Source organism: Acanthopagrus latus, chromosome 24, assembly GCF_904848185.1.
Source record: "Acanthopagrus latus isolate v.2019 chromosome 24, fAcaLat1.1, whole genome shotgun sequence".
NCBI classification, from domain to species: domain Eukaryota; kingdom Metazoa; phylum Chordata; class Actinopteri; order Spariformes; family Sparidae; genus Acanthopagrus; species Acanthopagrus latus.
Window position 1 is genome coordinate 4,123,835 of NC_051062.1, and position 19,147 is coordinate 4,142,981.

Consider the following 19,147-nt stretch of genomic DNA (forward strand, 5'->3'; position numbering starts at 1 on the left):
CTTGAGAGCGCAGACCCTGGGTCAGCACTGCAGGTTAGGGAGATGATGAACAACACTGAAAAGTGTATTTTTAACATCATTTTAGCTCTGGATGAGCAGAATATACCAACTCTTTCCACTGACTGACTGCATCAGTTGCATGTGTGGAGTTAAGCTCACTCTGCTATCAGTGTAAACAAAGCAACCAGATATTGTCTTATAGATCATTCATCATAAGTATTAAACAATCAATGTGATGTCAACAAAAGACTGCCAGTGTTTCTGACATGGTGTAGAAGTCACGCTTCTGCTGCTATAAACATCTTTTTATAGCCATTGCCGGTGGTGGAATGTATTTGTGTACATGTACTAAAGTATATTGTACTTGTAATTATTTGCCATCTGTCAATTTCATACCCCCAAACAAAGACTAAGAGAAAAACTACAGACTACAGAAAAGACTACAGAAAAACTAATCGAAAGACTCCTAGAACTTCATTGATATTTTCATCAGCAACAGGCAGCTCTGGCTCAGAAGGACCCAAACGCGGCCTGAATGCGAAGACTAAATACAAACACACTAACGAGGGGATCAGGAACAGGTGAGGTGAGGGAGGAGGGAAGCGGACAGGTGAGGTAACGAAGGGAAACACAGAGGGGAACTGAAGAAGAGACACACAAGGGCATAATATCAAAACTAAATAAGGTACAGAATCATGACAGCGGAGGCAGCGTCTCGTTATCTGAGGGTTGCTAGCTCGACTCCCCTGGCCTGCATGCCGAAGTGTCCTCGGGCAAGGCACCGAGCCCCAAACTGCTCCTGATGTGCTGGTCGGCAGACACTGCCATCAGTGTACGTACGGATTACAAAAAGCATCTGCTAAGCGGAAGATCAACAAAGACAGCAACTCCCATGATCCCACACTGACCGAAAGACCCAAGCTGCATACACTTCATGCTGTGCTCACTTGTAATGGGGTATATTTAGTAGGTTTCAGTACTTCGTTCACTACTGCTTCCCACTACAGAAGGCCGTATTCGCGCGATGAATCCATCTTTGATCTTCGACATGCTCAATTCATGTGTGCGTGTGACGGCGGCGAGGCAAACAAAATATGAACGCACTGAAGGCGTGACAAAATGAACAACACACACAAAGGTATTTAAATATATAGATTTTATGTACATATATTCATGTGGATGACTAGAAAAGAAACACTATATTCTTACAAAGGAATGATTCTGCACAGTCATACTCCTAAAGTTAAATAGTAATTTGATACAAAATTACTATAATAAATAAAACTCATCTCATTGTTTTCTTTATTCACACATACCAGTTGTACAAACAATAAATTACAAGTTCAGTGCTGTGTTTCTGTCGTTCAGCGAGAGGGGTTTCCCCCACTGGAAGAGTCAGAGTAGGTTGTGTGTTTGTGTGTATGTGTGTGTGTGTGTGCGTGTGTGAGAGAGGGTTTTCTGTGAATACAGAAATACTGCGTAGATGGATTGTGTTTTGGATGGCGTGTGTTCGCGTGTGTACATTTTGATGTAAATATGAGTTGAATACTAACAAATATATGATCGATCTAGTCATTGTACAAAAATGTCTACATAATGTAAAATAAAATCTGAGTGTGTGAGGGGAGGAAATAAAGAGAACGCTTTGTGAGTGGTATGTTGTGAGAGCCTCTCTCATGCTTTGTTCTCTCCTGCACAGAAGGGTGAAGTTTACCACACAGGAAAATGTATCAGGTGCCAGAAATTTAAACACAATTGCAGGAAGGTATTTTAGGTCCATTAGGTATATGTAATTAAGGTCACATCGTAATGCTGGGGCATGATTACCATTCAGGAGTGTTGAGGTAATAAAAATGTTGTCAACAGAAGCTCTGCCTTGAGCCCTGTGTTCATTGTCTACCTTCTTAAATGCCTTGCTTATTAAATAACCCAATTAATGCTTTTGGTGGAGGACCTTAAAGGGTAAGTTCACCAAAATGACACAAAAAAGCACATTTTCACATTTCAAACCTTTTGGCTTATAGTAATGCACATCATTCTATTCCTTTACTTAGAAGAATTAACATTACTATTCACTGTCTTGAGAATTAGACAAGAAGAGTGATATCTCACTCGAATTTGTCTGTTCAACATGAACCTAGAACAAGTAGCCTGTTAGCTTAGCATTAAGAGAGTAAACAGGGGAAAATAGTCATTTTTACACTTTGACTTTAAAAAAACAAAATGGTAATTAACAACTTGTTAAGAGGCGTTGGCAAGTGTATTTTCAGTCTTTTGACCCAGCCACGCAAGCTGGCTCCCTTTGCTTTACATCTTCATGCTAAGCTACGCTAACCATTGCCTGCCTCTGGATTTTTATTTAAAGGACAGGCATGAGAGTGGTATCAATCCTCTCATCTTTTTTGTACGAGAAAGAACGAATAATTGTTTACCAAAAATGTTAAGCAACTTCTTTAGGCCAACCATAACATCACTTCCCAAAATCAGTGTCACTCATCTATGGGGGTTGTATTTTGATTGAAGTGACCCTTTAAACTAATCCATTCTGTGGCACAGTCTGATTTGATGTAATGTGGCAAACAGCACCCATCAGGAAACAGGTTAAAACAATCTTTTTTTAAATCCGGGATGTCAAGTAGTAAAGTACAGAGTGAGTGATAAAAAGAGAATGAAGAGAGAGTTGAATTGCAAAAGGACATTAATGACTGCATTAGTATCTCTCTTGCTTTTGTTTTGCGAGTATCCAGGGCACACATTGTCATATTAGCATCGCTTCTTACACAGATAAACAGACAAACAAACAGATATTGACCCACACACACACACACACACACACACACAAATGAGGACCGTAAACCTCCCAGCACCAGCTTAATGATTGATACAAATGGAACTGAGAGTGAAGTAAGATTCAAGACGCAGGAGAGGACGAAAAAACATCACGTTCCTGGTACATACTGCATGTGCTGACAACACAGGCCTGGATACATGAATGTGCTGGCACACAACAAACACACACACACACACACACACACACACACACACACTTAACACAGACACACACATAAAAATCAAGCATTGCCCCAAACCTGTGAGTCATCATTAACCTCCATAAAAGTTGTGGAGTGTCGTGGTTACTTTGCCCCTTTGTCAATTTAATTGTTAAAAAGTTTGTCCTCTGAAGGCCACCGTACGCTCCCATCGCACCATGCAGCCGTTTTTTTTTTGTTTTTTTTTACACTGTACAGTTGATTATCAGTTTAAGCACAATCAATACTACTTTCATTAGGAAGACTTTCCTTCCCAACTTCTTAAAGGCTTAAGAAAGAAGAATTATCTGAACATTTGAAGATTGGGTACAATCAATCTATTTTGGTCGCAAAGTAAACCTCCCGTCGGGGTTGTTCCGATAGCAATACCAGTATCAGAAATGCGTCCGATGCTGTATAAAATGCTGGAATCGGTATCGGCGAGTAGACGAGTCTATGCACCCATTCAAAACCACGTAATTCATTAATGAGAAATGGAGCCCGTCTACGTCTCAACAGCCGCTAAAATTCGCCAATACACAGGTAGTCCAGGTGTCATAATAAGTTTTGTGAAGGAGAAAAAAGTACTGATACGTCTCGACCTTCAACCATCTCCTCGGGCTCCTTTCCGTTTTTTTTTTTGGCTGGACAGATCAGTCAATAAAAAGACACGAACACGTATAGTCGGGGCAGATGGGTAGCCCTGATCCAGGACCGTCACACACACTATGTACGCACATCTCCTGCTACTTGGACATTTTGGTCACGTAGCGGCTCATGAAGGGAGGATATTTGGTTGGCAATCTTCTTAGCACCTGGAAGATACGGAGACCACCGTTCTCTTCAGTAATAATGCACACTCAAATGCACCCTCTGGCAATCAGTAGTTCCACTGACAGCACTTGGTCAACGAAACATATTCCTGTGCAGCCTTTGGACTTTACGCAAATCATGCATCTAGCGAGCCATTCAGCCAGAGAAATGTCCAAGTACCAGTCCAGGACCGTGGAATGTAGCGTGACGGTGGTGGGACAGGGCTATAACGTTGGGGCTCTTGTCTCGGACACACACACACATACACACACAACAAAAGACAAAAGGGGTGCCACCTCCAAATCCCCACAGTGATTAGAACACATGGAATAGCATAGAAAACAAAACAAAACAACAACAAAAAAACACGACAGGCATGCCATTACAGGGCAACACACACTAAGCCTCCAGGATCTGGAGACAGAAGTAAAGACAATCAGTTACTGTCCATGTGGAAATGACATGCAATTAAGTCCTTAGCTATGCCAGGGCCATGCTTGTCATTATCATACGGAAATTGTCCTCCGTCCTACTTGTGCTCCGCATAGCCACTATGATTCCAGGACATTCCTCTGGCATATAGTCAGGCACATCCATGCCAATCTGTCTCTGAGTCTCTGTGTATCTGGTCTGGGCGCTTTCAGCCAACATTCACAGTCCTGTTGAAGGATCTATGACCTAAATTCATTGGTCCACAGTCCCACTTTCAACTCTTGAGGCGTCTATCAAAACGTACAGATTAAGGTTCTTTTAACAAAGTGTTTCTTGTCGCACAAAGTTTTTGCTCTCCCGCCGCCTCAACATTTCTTCACCAGACAGTGTTTGAAGGCAGAGGGGCGGGAACCCAGCAGGCAGCCCTTGGACAGCTTCCCGTCCCGGTCCTTGCACTGCACCGTCCGGCTCTGCCAGCCAGTGTCACAAGTCCTAGAGCAGGTCATCCAGGTCCCCGTTACCCACTGGGGCCCTGGTGTTGGTGTGGAGGGACCTGGGGCTGTAGGTAGCCTCGCGAGGAGGACAGGGGGAGCGGTCGTAGTGGTGCTACTGGTGGTGGTGGTGGTGGTTCTTGTCGTTGTTGAGACTGTTGTCGTGCTCTGCACAGGGACTGATTTTGGGTTGGGGATGAGTGGAGCTGACGGCTGCTGTGGGGCTGTCCGGCGAGGCATAAAGAAGCTATAACGGACATCCAGGGGCTTTTTAGCATCTGTCGCTAGAATCTGGACCACCAAGGGTTCTTGCAGGGCCCCAGGACCCATGCTGTGAAGCCACTCGTCCCTTTGGCTCCAGCCACTGTAGTTGAGCACAGAACCGTTGAGTGGGATGATTGTCTCGGAGGTGGAGATCATGAACTTTCCATTCAGGAGGTACTCGTTGTTGGGGCGTCTGAGCGCCAGGTAGGCGGTGTAGCGGGTCTGGTCCTTGGCCTTGTGCTGACGAACCTTGATGTGGGTGGAGCCTGCGGGGATCTTCACCACATCGGTGTAGCCCTTACTGTTTGTCAAGAAATAAAGTAGAAGAGGGGTCAGAATAATACGTACAACAGTGTTGTCGTGGTGTTGACTTCTTGCAGTTGGACCACTATATTATATTAGTTGATTTGTTAATTTTCTTCCTGGGTTTACTAGCTTTAGATCAAAATACGAGCTGATATTAACGATTATACAACTAGTTCAGCTAACTCAGACGATGAGGTGGACTTTTTTGTAAGTTATGTTAGCTGCCTTGCTAGTTTTGTTGCTCGCTTGGCTTACATATACCCAATTTAGCTAATTCAGATACTGAGCTTGATGTATTTGACATCATACATGGAAAGTCCTTGCAGTATCAATACCACCACAAATCTGAAGCAACCTGTTTGCTCGTTACTCAGGTGAGGAAGCAGAGGTGCAAGGTTTTAAGCCATGTGGGTTGCATTCAGGTAATTTCCAACAATAAACATGTCCTTGTCTCTGGAGCTTTTTCATGTTCTTCCCACTCTGCCCACATGAAGCGAATGCAGCATTATCGTGTCATCACACTGTGAAACCCATGAGATAGCTCCTGAAAAGCACTTTTCTCCAAATTCTGCATGTGCTAACCTGCCCTCACCGGACCGAGACTCCATGCTGTATGCGCGTGTAATGTAAAGGCATGCAGTGCGCGGTTCAGGCATTCACATTTTCCATACCTCTTCTTGGTGAAGTTGCCCACCACGCGCACACACCCCGTGCTGTCGCCTCCACATATGCCGCACTTGTCGAACTGGAGCTTGGAGCCGATGATGCCGTCGCAGCCGGTCCGCACGCATTTCCCTTTCACGCACACCGAGCTGCTGTATGGACGACACTCGGTCCCGTCTACCACCTGAAGACAAGCAGTTTCAAGATCAATACTGCGTTTTTTTCCCTCTCCATTAAATACACTGTACCCTTAAAAGAAAACTTACCCTCTGGGAGAACACCACATAGTATCCGGTGCCTTTCGCTCTGCAGGTCAGCTTGCACACATCTTTCGGGAGGACTCCCGCGTACTTTGGCACCCACTCAACAAAGGTCTTCACCCCTTTAGGATCTGTCTGGGGGCCGTTGCGCACCTCACACTGCTCCTGCCGGAAACTCTTATCTGCAGAAAAGTTCCGTTCCAAAGGTTAAAAATGAAACTCTGTATTCGGTTCTATGAATCAGCGCTATCACCAAGCTGTCACACTCACTTGATGGAGGGCACTGTGTGACGCTGCAGGACCGATAGATGGCTCTCTTGCCCGTGCAGTAGCGGCCGTTGTTCCGCGGCGGCGGATTGTTGCACAGACGCTGGGCGAACTGCACCCCGCCTCCGCACGTTCTGGAGCACGCACCCCAAGGACCCCAGGAGCTCCAGCTGCCGTGGTTGGACGCCTGGGAGAGCAAGGAGAGGAGGAGCGAAGAGGAGAGGGGAGATGAAAGATGAGATGAGGAGTTCGCGTGCGGGGGGTGGGGGTGACAGCGGAGGAGAGATCAGAGAGTAGAGAGGGATGAAGAGAAAGGAAAGAAGGAGAATGGAGGAGATGAGAGAGGACAATTAGTGCTTATCACGCTGGGAGTCAGAGCGGTTGCTGGCCAAGCCACGTGTCACAGGGAAAGCCCTTTGGAGAGAGATTTGTGATAAAGAAAATGTGGCAATAATTGCGGCGCGGAGGACAGAAAAAGGAACGAGGCTATCCTTGTTAAGACAGCGTGACTGGATCGGTGGCGTAACGGCTCACATGCTTCCCTGGAGGAACAGCCTGAATGGAATACTTCAGGTGATAAACTTATTTGAGTCATCAGTGATAAAAAAAAAAAAACAACCACTGGATCAGTAGCATTTAGTTCTGCAAAGCTTTTGGGAAAAAAGGCTTTTCCATTCAGTTCCACTGCTGAGGCCTTTTTGGTTTTTTTTTTTCTTTTCCACAGTAAAGGCTACTTAATCCGCAATCATACTACAAGAAATATATGGAGGTTTAAAGAGTTCTGAAGTCTAAAATGGAGGGGCTTAACGTCGCTCCGAGCAGTAAACTGGTCGTCATACAAGGCAGTGAAAATGAAGCGTGTCAGGACTTGGGCCGGATCCACACTCGCAGTCGTCTGCCAAGGATCGAGTCAGACCCATCAAACGTCATGTGACAAATAATCTCAAAGAAAATACTTTTTCCCCCTCTCTCTTTCTCTCTCTCTCTCATTCTTTTTGACTTTCTCTCACTTTCCCCTCCCCAACAGACACGCGCACACACACACACACGCACAAACACACACCCGCAGTGACGACAGCCTGCCAAGAGCAGATCTGGTCCTTTAACTCATTACGGCCAAATTCAATTTAGATCTGTTTAAGTGAGGCCAAGAGCATAAATAGCACAGTTCAGCAGTGGCATAAATAACACAGACCACACAGTGAAGTCACATAAAGAATCCGTGACTTATTTTTCCCCTTCAAGTGTCTCGCTGTCTTTCTACTTCTTCTTTTCCAAGGTGCCCTGTGCACTTTGTCTCCCGCAGACAAATTTGGACAATACGTGCTTAAAATATCAGTTTTTGAACTATAAAAAGGAATCTATTTTCGATTTTGTCTCTCTTTTTGTCTCACCGACTAACTCTGCGTCTTCTTCCGATTCTCACTCCTGGCCAAGTCGCACTGGTACAGGGTTCATACAGCAGGCACATAACACATTGACGTTTCTGCAAGACTCGTCATATTATGTTCCAATCCCTATGAGCGGACTTTCACAGGGCTCCAGACTAACTTTTCACACTGGTTGCACTGGTGTGTCTTACTGTTTTCGTCGAGGTGCGTTTAGTCTTAGGCGCGTTTTGTCGCCAATTTTGGGGAAGAGTGCAACCCATTTTTTTTTTTAAGTAGGAATACCTGTGCGCCCTGGGTGTTTTTGCTTTTTATAAAGTGAAATTGTCCTTTTGGATGCCTCTATGGGTACCCTTCCAGTTCACTATAAACCCTAACCCCATCTGCCCCTCCAACACCATGAGTCCTAACTCTAACCAAGTGCTTTTTGTGCCTAAACCTAACCAGACCATAAGCCTGGTGTGACATAAAAAAAGAGAAATGAACCTTTAGACACCAACATTTTTCTGGCCATTGGGTTGCTACCATATATTCTCATACCGTCCATCTGTCTTACCGAGTAGTGTCTCTTCCGGGTCTTGTCCACGCACTTCCCCTGCAGGCAGATGCGTCCCTTCCCACAGGGCGTTCCCTCCACGGCCGGCAGCTTCTTGGTCAGGCACACCATCTGGCCCTGGCGAATCACGGCGCACCACAGCCGAGAGCACACGTCCATGCCGGGGCAGACCGTGTACTCGGGGCCGAAGGCCAGCCGACACTGGCGGACGGCGTCGTAGCTCTGCCCTGGGAGCTCCTCGGGGCCCAACAGGGGCTGACGGGGAGAGTCTAGGAGACACTCGGCTGTGGCAGGAAAAAAAAGAAGGGAGGGATTTTAAAGAAGGGCTCTGCTACCTCAGTACTCTCAGCTGGTGACTGGCGTATGAAAATCTATTTTAGCTTATAAGGTCACCAGAAGTGTTGGAGCTGCAGCAGCTGCACTGTCAAATCTGAAACAATGCTGTTGCCACATGAGTAATGCCAAAACCCGTTTCTTAGCAAAATGTCAACGGGCGATGCTTTATGGCCGCGATGAATGAAACTACTTGATGAAACGGGAAAGCAAAGAATGAGTCAACTTGATTCCCTGCCAGTGATCTGTCTTTGGCTGCACTGTAACTCCATTTTTTTTTTTTAACAAAGTTAATAGGATTGTAAATAACTCTTTTGTAGCAGAGATTAAAGCTTTGTTTCTTGGTAAACAGCGCTCAGTGACAGGTACTGTGGGAGCAAAGCAAATTCACATGGATGCAATTTGTACACAGAGAAAATAAAACTCATGCCGGCTGGGAAAAGTTCGCACTAGTAAAAGAACTAAGAGCCCCTCTTTTTCCATGCTTTTATTTTCCCTACTTTTTTCTCCCACACCCACCGTTTCCATCGTCGAAGAAGTCCGTGATGGTGGCCGAGGTGCAGCGGCTCCACGGTTTGGAGGCGTCGATGGAGGTGAGGATGGACGACATGAGCCGCTTGTCGCTGTTCACGCCGAAGCGCTCCTCGCAGAACTTGGAGTCGTCGTGGGACAAGCCGAGCAGGTGACCTGTGGCGCAGAGGGGAGATGGGATGATAAGCGATGGGTCCTGATGTGTTGTGTTTGCACATGCAGCACGATTGGGAGAAGAAAACACACCGAGCGCTGAGGCATATCAGGTGTGTGACATCAGACATTACCCCCCTGATATTAATCAACACGAGAGATGTGCTGACAGACGGCACATTCAAGCCCCGGCGTGCTTTGTTGTGTGTGCTGCGTATCCATGCCTACCTATCTCGTGAGCGACGGTGAAGGCGGCATGAAGGCCGTCGTCCTCGATGACGGCGCAGCTTCTCTCCGGGGAGCAGATGGTGCCGACGTCCGCCATGCCCAGGGTGTCGCAGGAGTGGTGGCCGCAGAGGTCCTGGACAGAAGAAGCGCTGTAAGTTTCAATAAGCACTTCACAGAAAGTCAGTGGAGAAAAACTCACCACCGCACCAGAGGGGATAACTGTGTGTAACAGCAGCACATGGACAGAATCAAGTAAATCAAGAATAAAGTTAACTTCAGGATGAACAGGTGCGTGTCAGCGGTGCTGGCTCGGGCGTGTGTGAGCTGACCAATCAGAGGCGTATACAGGGAAATCAACTTTAATAAAGGCCTCCTGTCTTGCGATGCGATTACACTGGCGGGTTTGTGAGGGACAGATTTAAAGACAGTCGCGCTCCAAAAAAACAGCTGGTACACCTCCCACAATTCACTGCTTAAGAGCCTTCCTGCCTGTCAAACTCCACAAGCTCCCAGCTCGTACACTCAGATCGCCCAAGCTGGGACATTCAAGCGTTGTCAGCGGAGCGTCCCTTTAGAACGCCTTTAAAACCCACTTCCTTCCTGTGCCTCCACCATCTCTGTCTGCCTCGTGGGGTGCCACAGCGCATAGTATTGATCTTTGTTTTGATTCCCACACATGTCCATGCAGATGAGGCCTCGGGGCGCGGGCTGAAAGCGCCACGATCGATCACTTTTAATCACGGCGGGGCTCACGCGCCTGCACACGGGCCCCGTCTTGCGTGCGCGCCCGGAGCAGGCTTTGAGCAGACGTATGGAGACAACAAACGTCCATGCATGTGCACATGAGAACATCCAAAAAAAAAAGGGGGAGAAAGAAAAAAAAAAAAAAAAACACACACACACACCCCGTGGGGAGGATGGATCGTCATGTTAAGTGGCGCTGACAGGCCTGCTGGGTCGTGTGTGAGAGGCTCTCCGGGGAGGGTGTTTACCCGTTCGGGGCAGATCGCTGCGGAACAAACTGCCTTGTGTTCTGCGCTCACACACATGACTGACTGGGTGGGACCACAACACACACACACACACACACACACACACACACACACAAGCACACTCGTACCTGTCAACAAATGGCACTCTCACATGTAAATACCATAGACACACATGTTCTGACACACACACACATTTGGAGAGCAGGAAGACAGCGCTCGGCTTTTTCCTGCCAAGTGTCTGCTGGATGCACATGAAGCAAACAAAGAGCGAGTCAAGCGCGCCCGCTGCATGGTCGGATGGCAGCTGATGCGGGCCAAACTGTGCCGAAGCTCCTCTGAACTTTTTTTTTCCACCCAAGAACTACAGAGGGGGAAGCCTGTTTGTTTTCACGACGAGAACGTATAGAGGCTCCGCATCTCGCCTGTTGCTCTTTCCCCCCCGTTTCCCACACTCTTTCAACCCGATGTCCTTCACGCCTCCCTCCATTTTTCATTTATTTATTCATTCCCCCCCCCACGCTCTGGTACGAGAACTGTTTGGGTTTCGATCTTGCTCGTCCACGCGGCTTTCATTATGACAGCCCAGTGTAACAGGAGACACGTGGGCGGGGAAGTAGAAAGTGGAAATGTCCCGTTAGAAATTAAACAGCCACATGAAAAAATAAATGAAATTACCCCAGAACTCAAATCTTAACTCTGTGATATTCACTCCCTCCCTCCAGCAAGTCTTGATGCCTCTCGAGCATGAGGGAGGGAGGGAGGGAGGGATATGCTCAGGAATGGTGGGTGGGGATGGAGGGCCGCAGGAAATTAAAGAGAAGAACTGAGAGAACAATGAGTTACAGAAATATTGGCAGAAATAACATGAGAACAGGTGGCAAGCTGGCGGCGCAGGTCAGGAGACTATCTGAGCTGTGTGTGTGTGTGCCTGAGTGTGTGTGTGTGTGTGTGTGTGCAACAAGATCACTTACAATCTAAGCCAAGGCGTGTGTTAAACAAACAGCCAGCCAGACCCAGACACACACAAACCACACACACACTCTCTCGCAGGGAGAGTTTAGCTCAGTCTGTGTGATGAAAACACACTTCAGGCTGATTCAACAAACCTGCTAATCAAAGTCAACAAAATCAGCCCTCCATCTTTGCTCATGATTGGTCTCCAGCGATTCACAGCTTGTCTGTACATTTCATTCCATGCATACTTGTATACTACACTTGCATTCTGGTTATATTTCCGTGGGAAATATCGCCACGCTAGCTTCTGAGATGTAGAGATGCAAATATGGACCAATACCTGAGGAGCACCATATTTAACTTTAGGAAAGGAGGTTGTAACATTACTATATTTAACAGTTCTGCCACTCAGATATGAGCCGGACCACTCAAACTCCGGCTTGAAATCCATGATGTTCCTAAAACACTCTAAATCTGTGTGTCTTTGAAACTCATACTGACACCCGAGATCTATTTGGCATTTCCACCTCAGGCAGCGCTCCTGTAGGTAAGCTCGTCACTTTTCCGGCATTTGGGAAACAACGTGAGACTTTTCTTGGTGTTGAGTAGCTGCAATATGTATCCACTGACACACTGTAACCGATACTACACATTACTTCTAGTCTGACACAAGAAGACTGCTGAAAAAAGCCCCAGGAGTTTTGAAGCACAGATGGCTGCGACTATGGCTGCTCCAATTCTTCCAGACATCACTGATCTGCAGTGTTTTCACTTGAACTTTTAGTATCGTCTCAGCTTTCATGGACCCTCAACAGACGTGAAATAATAGCATGGAATGGAGCTGTTCTATTGGTACCATCCACAACTTTTGCCAATGGAAATGCAGCAAGGCTGCTTTCTGTTTGAGCGACGATCGAGTTTTTAAAAGCTGAACTGAAACCACTTACTAAGTCATTAAAAGTATGACTAGTTGAGCTGAGTAAATGGTGTAATTTTCCTTTGCAAGGAAACCGTTCCCGCTTAAAGGAAACCTGAGGTCATGGTAGCAAACAGGAGCGCAGCTTACAGTCACTGATGCATCACAGCGCAAAGAGGGTGAGGCTCGCGTGTTGTTACTGTCGGGCAGGCGGAACTCCCCGGCCAGTCGCGTCTGTCGACAGACCCGGGGGTCGAGGCCTCGGGATCCGAGGAGCTGTCTGCAGGCCGTCAACATATGCCAGTGGACGTATAGCACGTGTGAAATATCAAGAACAGTTACAACAAATAGAGGGACTAGCTGCGATGGGGGCGAGGCCTGGGAAATGTACACTTTAATGCAGAGACCCACACAAACACATGGAGGAGAGGAGGAAGACGAGTGCACGGGAGTCCAAACGGCACATGTGCACATTCACACATTCACTGTAGAACTCTGAACGATATAACTATGTGTTTGACACGTGTGGAGGAAATTGATTGTGCATACGTACGTGTCATGCCTACATGAGCGTGTATCTTACATCAATCATTATTACATAAGGGCCATCTATGTGTTTCTGCAGTCTATATTCAGCTCTCAGTGGAGTCGTGCAGAATTATCTTATCGTGCCATTTGTTTTCCTTTGGGCTCGTGTATTACATAGCTGTGGCATCCAGTAACGACTCCGGAAAATCTGATTATCCATATGTCACTTTGAAATACATTTGGTTTCCGTTTGCCATATAAGGTCTCCCCGTTAAAGGAAAAGTTCACCCAAAAAATTAAAAATGCAGTCAAACTCGGTCAACTCGAGGCCAAACATGCAAAGGAAAAAAAAAAGCGCCATATTTCACATGTATTATTGCAAATCTGACAGCGTCCTGACCTCAAACCAGGTTGAAAAGGTGAGCGCTTCAATATCTCTGGCGTCGCAAGTACCTGCTAGTTATGTCTATCCAAATATTTAAACTAACGCTGCAAGAAGCAAAAAGAAAAAAACTAAAAACAAAAAAATCTCAATGGACACGGACGTCAGTATCCCCGAAGCCCTGCAGCTCTCCTCTGGCCACCTTACAGTAGGGCTTTGTCTACTGTCCCAGCTCACAACAACTGAACACAGCCATGCATAACACTTAATGTTCCCATATACACGAATGCACGCTCAGAGCGCTCCCGAGTCCCTTCAATGTGCCCGTTGTTTTGTTCCGGTGCTGGTATGTGTGGAACAGGGTGACACCGCCACACGGGTCAGCTCACCGCGGGTACGGGGTGTTAGAGTAATTGGACCTGACCACAAAGAGACAAGGTTCTCCCCCCCACCACCACCCAACCCCAGCCCTGTCCACTCCTCCTCCCACCTCCCATCTGGGGAACAATGGGCTGGTCTGACTTCACAGTCACAAAGTCCTCAGTGGGCTTCAGTTCGAGCTCAGCGGACCACTTCACAGAGGAAAAAGGTTATTTCTTCACGGGCATAATAAACTACTATTTGGCTACTCGGCACCTCTGACTTTCCACACAATGGAGGCAGACGGTTTCCCATAACACATCTGACCTGAATCTACGGCACGACAATGTTTGCCTTCCCCAAAAGTTATTTGGTATGAGAAAATCACTGACACGTCCGACTGCTTTTTCCTGTCTCAACCTGAGATGCGTAAGGTATGACGCACCTGAGCAAAATCCAGTTATTTCCTAAGTGGGAAACTCTAATGGCCGAGAAAAAGAAAAAGAAGAAGAAGAAAAAAAAAAAAACTCAGATGAATTCCGCACAGGTCTCGACACTGAATCTTCTTCTCGCGGCCGGTCTTTTTAAAAATGATTGATGGCGAAAAAAGGAAAGTGTGGTTCTCATAAAGGATGTCACCGTCTCCACATTCCACATTCCTCGAGCAAAATGACTCAAGAATGTGACTCTTTAAATTTCACTCTCACTCAGTCACACAGTTGGACGGCGCCGCTCCTCTCTGGCGTGTAGTGATGATTGACAAGGTGAAGTTAAAACTCCTGCGAGTTAATGCGAGGCAGCGTCTGCTTTCCTTGGCTCGTTAAAGGCGCATTATGTAGTTTTGGGGAATAAAATTCAGCAGAAATGCTACAGACAGGGATCAGAAACCCACCTCATAATGTCGATCAGAGGTCTGCTTGTCTGCTACGCTTCCTGCACATGAGACTGGGATCACCTGCTTCTGCTGCTGACAGGTAACATCTACAGTACGACCTCCACGGTCAACAAGTGCAGATGAGTCGTGTGTGACTGAAGGTCAGGAGACAGGTGGATGAATAATGCAAGTGTCTGCGACAGGTGAGACAGACAGTCAGTGCTGGTTGGGCCCATGTGGGGTTATAAAACACTGTCTGCAAAACTTGGATATTCTTCATCAAAAGGCCGATGTTATCTTTCTGCCATTAATCAATACTGTAGGTTAAATTGCGTGTTTCGTGTGCCTGCGTACAGCTTCAGAGGTTTAAAGGGACAGTTCACCCCAAATGCAAAAATACACATTCTTTTTTGATGATGACTCGAGGTGTAAACATTAATGGCGTCCTCCTCAGCTGAGATGTAACGTCAGCCGGACAGAATAACAGCAATATAAACATGATGCTATGCTACCACTGCCTAAAATAACCATTAGTGAATATAATACACTAGCTGTGCAAGACGGTGCTTGAGCTACGCTATTGCTAACCAGTAAGTTGGACTGGGTATTTTAATAGGATCATAGCCGAGGAAGAATAGAGTAGCATCAACACTATACCTCCTGTCATGTTTCATTAGTTTCCTGCCAATATTGACTTTTTGCCTCCCTGTCCTGCTGCCTCAGAAGTATCTGGATAACTGCTCCCATGCCCGCCTGACCCCGCCAACCCCTGCCAAACCCCAACCACCAGAGGATGGCACCGTCCTCTGCCCTGGCTCTTTCCCGTCTTGCCCTTGCAGGTGTAACGGCAACGGGGTTGGTAAGGTTGGCACACGAGAGCCGGGCGACGTCGCCAGCTCGCTGACCTCAGGTATGAGCTACCAGCTGCCTCGCCAGCACATGACGCCGCCAGCCTCGAATGCCAAAACGCCAAGGAGATCCGAGGTAATACCCCTGGCGCTCGCTTTTCTTTTCCGCCCAGAAGGCCAGTGCGAGACCCTGCATGAGCTTAACACAACCACAGTCCAAGGCGAGCTATCCAAGCAAAACCACCATGAAGCCACACCCGAGGAGAGGTGAAGAATGCACGGAGATGTGCGGCAGGCTGCTCCACCGGGGGGAAAGAAAGGGGATGGCGAGGAGCAAGAGAAGGAGGAGGAGGAGGAGGAGGAGGAGGGATAGATGAGTGTGGTCTCGGTAAACGTACGGCTTCTCGCAGGACGGATGTGTTTGTTTTTCTGACAGCTCCCCAGCCCCGGCTGACAGACGCTGGAGAAGTAACTGGGAAAAAATGTGCAGACTGGAGTGATGAGGGAGGGAAAGGAGGGAGGGAGGGAGAGGGGGGAGGCTGGGATGACTGCCTAATTAAGTGCAGTTTCAGGGGGGAGTTTCAGGGATATTTCTGCAGTGCACCCAGCGGCTGATTTCAAACCTCCTGCCATGGGAAGAATGTGCGTGCACGCGCCTCGGATCACACACACACACACACACACACACACACACACACACACACACTTGGAGGCTGTCAGGGGACTGGGAGGGGGGAAGGCTGGAGACAGAAGAGCCCGCCTAGAAAAAAAACACACCAGACGCAGGAAATACATTTTTTTTTTGGAATCCTGCGTGCGTAAAGCAAGGAGGGGAGAGAAAAACCATACACGGGACGGGTGGATGTAACCGGCTGGGGACATGTGTGGAGCAGGTGGAGCAGCTCACGGGGAGGGAGGTGAGGAGCGGACCAGACTGGAGAAGATGATGTGTGCCAGTCATTTTCACTACAGTGTGTTTTTTGCCGTTTATAAGCTATTTGCGTTAAGCCAGCCGGGGACTAATCTGCTGCCGCTTAGCCGCAGTCAGCCAGCTGCCACCGCGTGCGCCATCAAAATAAAAACAAACCGTGGCGTCACGCCGGACAGGTGGAGGAGGAGGAGGAGGAGGAGGAGGAGGAGGAGGAAGGGAAGTCTGTTTACCTGCCTGGTGAAGAGGATGGCGGCGTCGTGGTGGTGCTGGTGGTCGTCGTCCAGCGGGTTCTGCTGGTTCTGCCACTTGCAGAAGCTCTTGAGCGTCGCCGCGGCGTTCTTGGACACCTCGAGCCCCTTCTCCCTCTCCGTCACCGTGGTCACCTTCACCACCGTCAGCCGGATGGGGTTCTCGATGCTGGCGTGCCCGTACAGCTTGGAGGCGATGGAGGCCAGCGTGAGCAGGTAGTGGTTCAGGTCCTTGCCGTACTTCTTGGCCATGGTGTCGTCGGCCACCAGGAGCAGCTCCACGTGCCTGGCGCGAGAGACCGACCGCTTGCGCCGCGCGCCACGCTCCGAACCGGCCGCCGTGGAGAGCTGGCTCCACCATCTCCGCCCGCGCGCTCCGTGGCCATCTCCGTCCCGCGACACCTTCCCGCGACCCCTCTGCCGGCGTCTCCGCACCGCGTCCCTGCGTCCCCTGCGGCCGTCGCGCGTCCCGCAGCTCTCGCGACCCTCGCGCTCGGCTTCGAAGCTGAAACCCTCGCGCGTGAACACGTGGAGCGCGCTCTCCGCGTCCTTGTCCTGCAGGGCGCGCACGTCGCGCTCGTGTCCCCTCGCCCTGATGATCGGCGTGATGGTGTAGCGTGCATGGCGCACGGCGAAGAAGCCCTCGAGACCCCCTCCGCAGAGGTTGAAGACCGCCAGGGACTCCGGGCTGGAGTCCACTGTCCCGCGGTACACGCACTCCCGCTGCAGAGGCGCGGGGCTGTCCCCCATCATGGCGAGCACGTACTGGGGGCTGAAATGATGCGACAGCACCGACTCGTCTCGCTCCATGTCCAGCTGAAAGCGGCTCCCATCCAGGTACACCAGGTAGCCCACCTTCCCTCCTCCGTGGTAAATCCGGTCAATGGTCCGCACGACCCCGTCCGTCCTCCGGGCAGGTGCGAGCAGCGACCCGTTCGCAGGTGGAAGATAGAAACCCTGGAAAGTAGACAGCCCGGCTCCCAGCTCCAGCTCCACGACGCACAGCAACAGTAGCCGAAACCAGAGCATGCCCTCGGCCAGAGCACCAAGGAGCCGCACCATTGTTCATTCCAACCCGCAGCACATCTACGTGTCCGCTAAAACGAGCCGGGACCGGCCGGAGAGACAACTTTGAGCGTGCGTTCCTCCGAAAAGCGCATCCTCCGGGTGTCCAAATCCCCCATGAAAACACACACAGGAGTAACCAACAGGCGAGCAAACAAAACCATTGAGGAGGAGAGACAGAGAGAGAGAGACAGAGAGGGAGAGAGAGGGAGAGAGAGAGAGGGGAGAGGAAGAAAAAAAAATGGAAAAAGAAAAAAAAAAGAGCAGCAGAGAGGAACTGTGTGCAGGCTGGAGAGCACCGAGCTGAACTTGGAGAACAAAAACACAAAGTTTGCTCTTAATAGGACCCGGAGAGAAAAAGTCCTGCCCCCTTTGCGCTCAATCACCACTCCTCCACCCCCCCCTCTCTCTCACTCTCCCCCCTCTCCTCTCTCTCTCTCTCTCTCTCTCTCTCCTCCTCAAATCAGAGTAAAATCAAGTGCTGAAGGAGAGGAGAGGAGAGAAAAACCTGAACAATGCTGTCACTGGAGGGTTTTCCCAGTGGCTCGGCGCAGGGAAAAGAAGAGTCCGGCACAGAGCTTCTTTAATCATACATATATATAGAGAGAAGAAGAAGTCTGAGGGAACAGATCAGACACTCATGGGCTGACTCACTTCATGGTATCAACAAAACAAAGCTCCAGGTCCAACACCAGTAACGTCGGCTCCAAAGCGTCCCCATTAAACGCCCGCCTGTTATTTTTAACACTTGCGCCACTTTAGGCTCCTTTAATAATTGAAGGCTGCAAAGTCCAACGCAGAATCGGGAGTTTCAGCAAACTAGAGGGGGGAGAAATAGATAATTTATGGCCGTGCCTGAATAAGAGTTCTGGGAGTTCACCGTTCCTGTGTGAGAGACGTTTAATGGTGTGTGTGTGTGTGTGTGTGTGTGTGCAGGTGTGTGACTGGAGCTGTCTCGGTTGTTTATCGTGCCTGTAGGGAGCTGTGTGTGCCGCTGCCAATGGGATGTCATACTTGTGCGCTGAGAGCAGATTTAGCCACGCGTAGCTCACTCTCACACACACACACACACACACACTCTCAGAGGGGCAGCCGAGTGGAGAGTGGCTTTTCTTAAAAGTCCTAAAAGTTCCGAGACACTGCTCATTTGCTGAGTCACCTCACAGCGATTACCTTTGCACGCCGCTGAGGGGGGTGTTACTCGGTGTGTGTCTTGCATGCCGAGAGGGAGGCCTCTCTTTGCGGATGCACTCGAGAACAGATATTACGTTTCGGCTCCCTGTCGTGAAACCCCCCCCCAAGTTGACAGCCCCACGGCGGCTCTCCTTTAATCCA

The 19,147-nt window shown here is 48.8% G+C and overlaps 1 protein-coding gene across 1 annotated transcript; it reads right to left on the bottom strand.

Moving 5' to 3' along the window:
• Positions 1-1,139: 1,139 nt before the first annotated feature.
• LOC119015605 (A disintegrin and metalloproteinase with thrombospondin motifs 5) lies at positions 1,140-18,191 on the bottom strand. The gene is made up of 8 exons (XM_037091768.1): positions 16,730-18,191; positions 9,715-9,847; positions 9,322-9,489; positions 8,470-8,753; positions 6,529-6,712; positions 6,265-6,440; positions 6,007-6,182; positions 1,140-5,330 (listed from the first exon to the last, which is right to left on the bottom strand). The coding sequence occupies exons 1-8, from the start codon at positions 17,807-17,809 to the stop codon at positions 4,640-4,642; spliced, it is 2,892 nt and encodes a 963-aa protein (XP_036947663.1). The 5' UTR covers positions 17,810-18,191; the 3' UTR covers positions 1,140-4,639.
• Between the last annotated feature and the right edge of the window lie 956 nt (positions 18,192-19,147).

Bases quoted from the DNA above. Each gene is read 5' to 3' on its own strand.
- LOC119015605 (XM_037091768.1), bottom strand. From the start codon at position 17,809: ATGGTGCGGCTCCTTGGTGCTCTGGCCGAGGGCATGCTCTGGTTTCGG. The intron at 9,490-9,714 runs GTAGGCATGGAT...TCTGCGCCACAG, and splicing joins CACCGTCGCTCACGAGATAG to GTCACCTGCTCGGCTTGTCC. The intron at 6,441-6,528 runs GTGAGTGTGACA...ACTTTTCTGCAG, and splicing joins CACACAGTGCCCTCCATCAA to ATAAGAGTTTCCGGCAGGAG.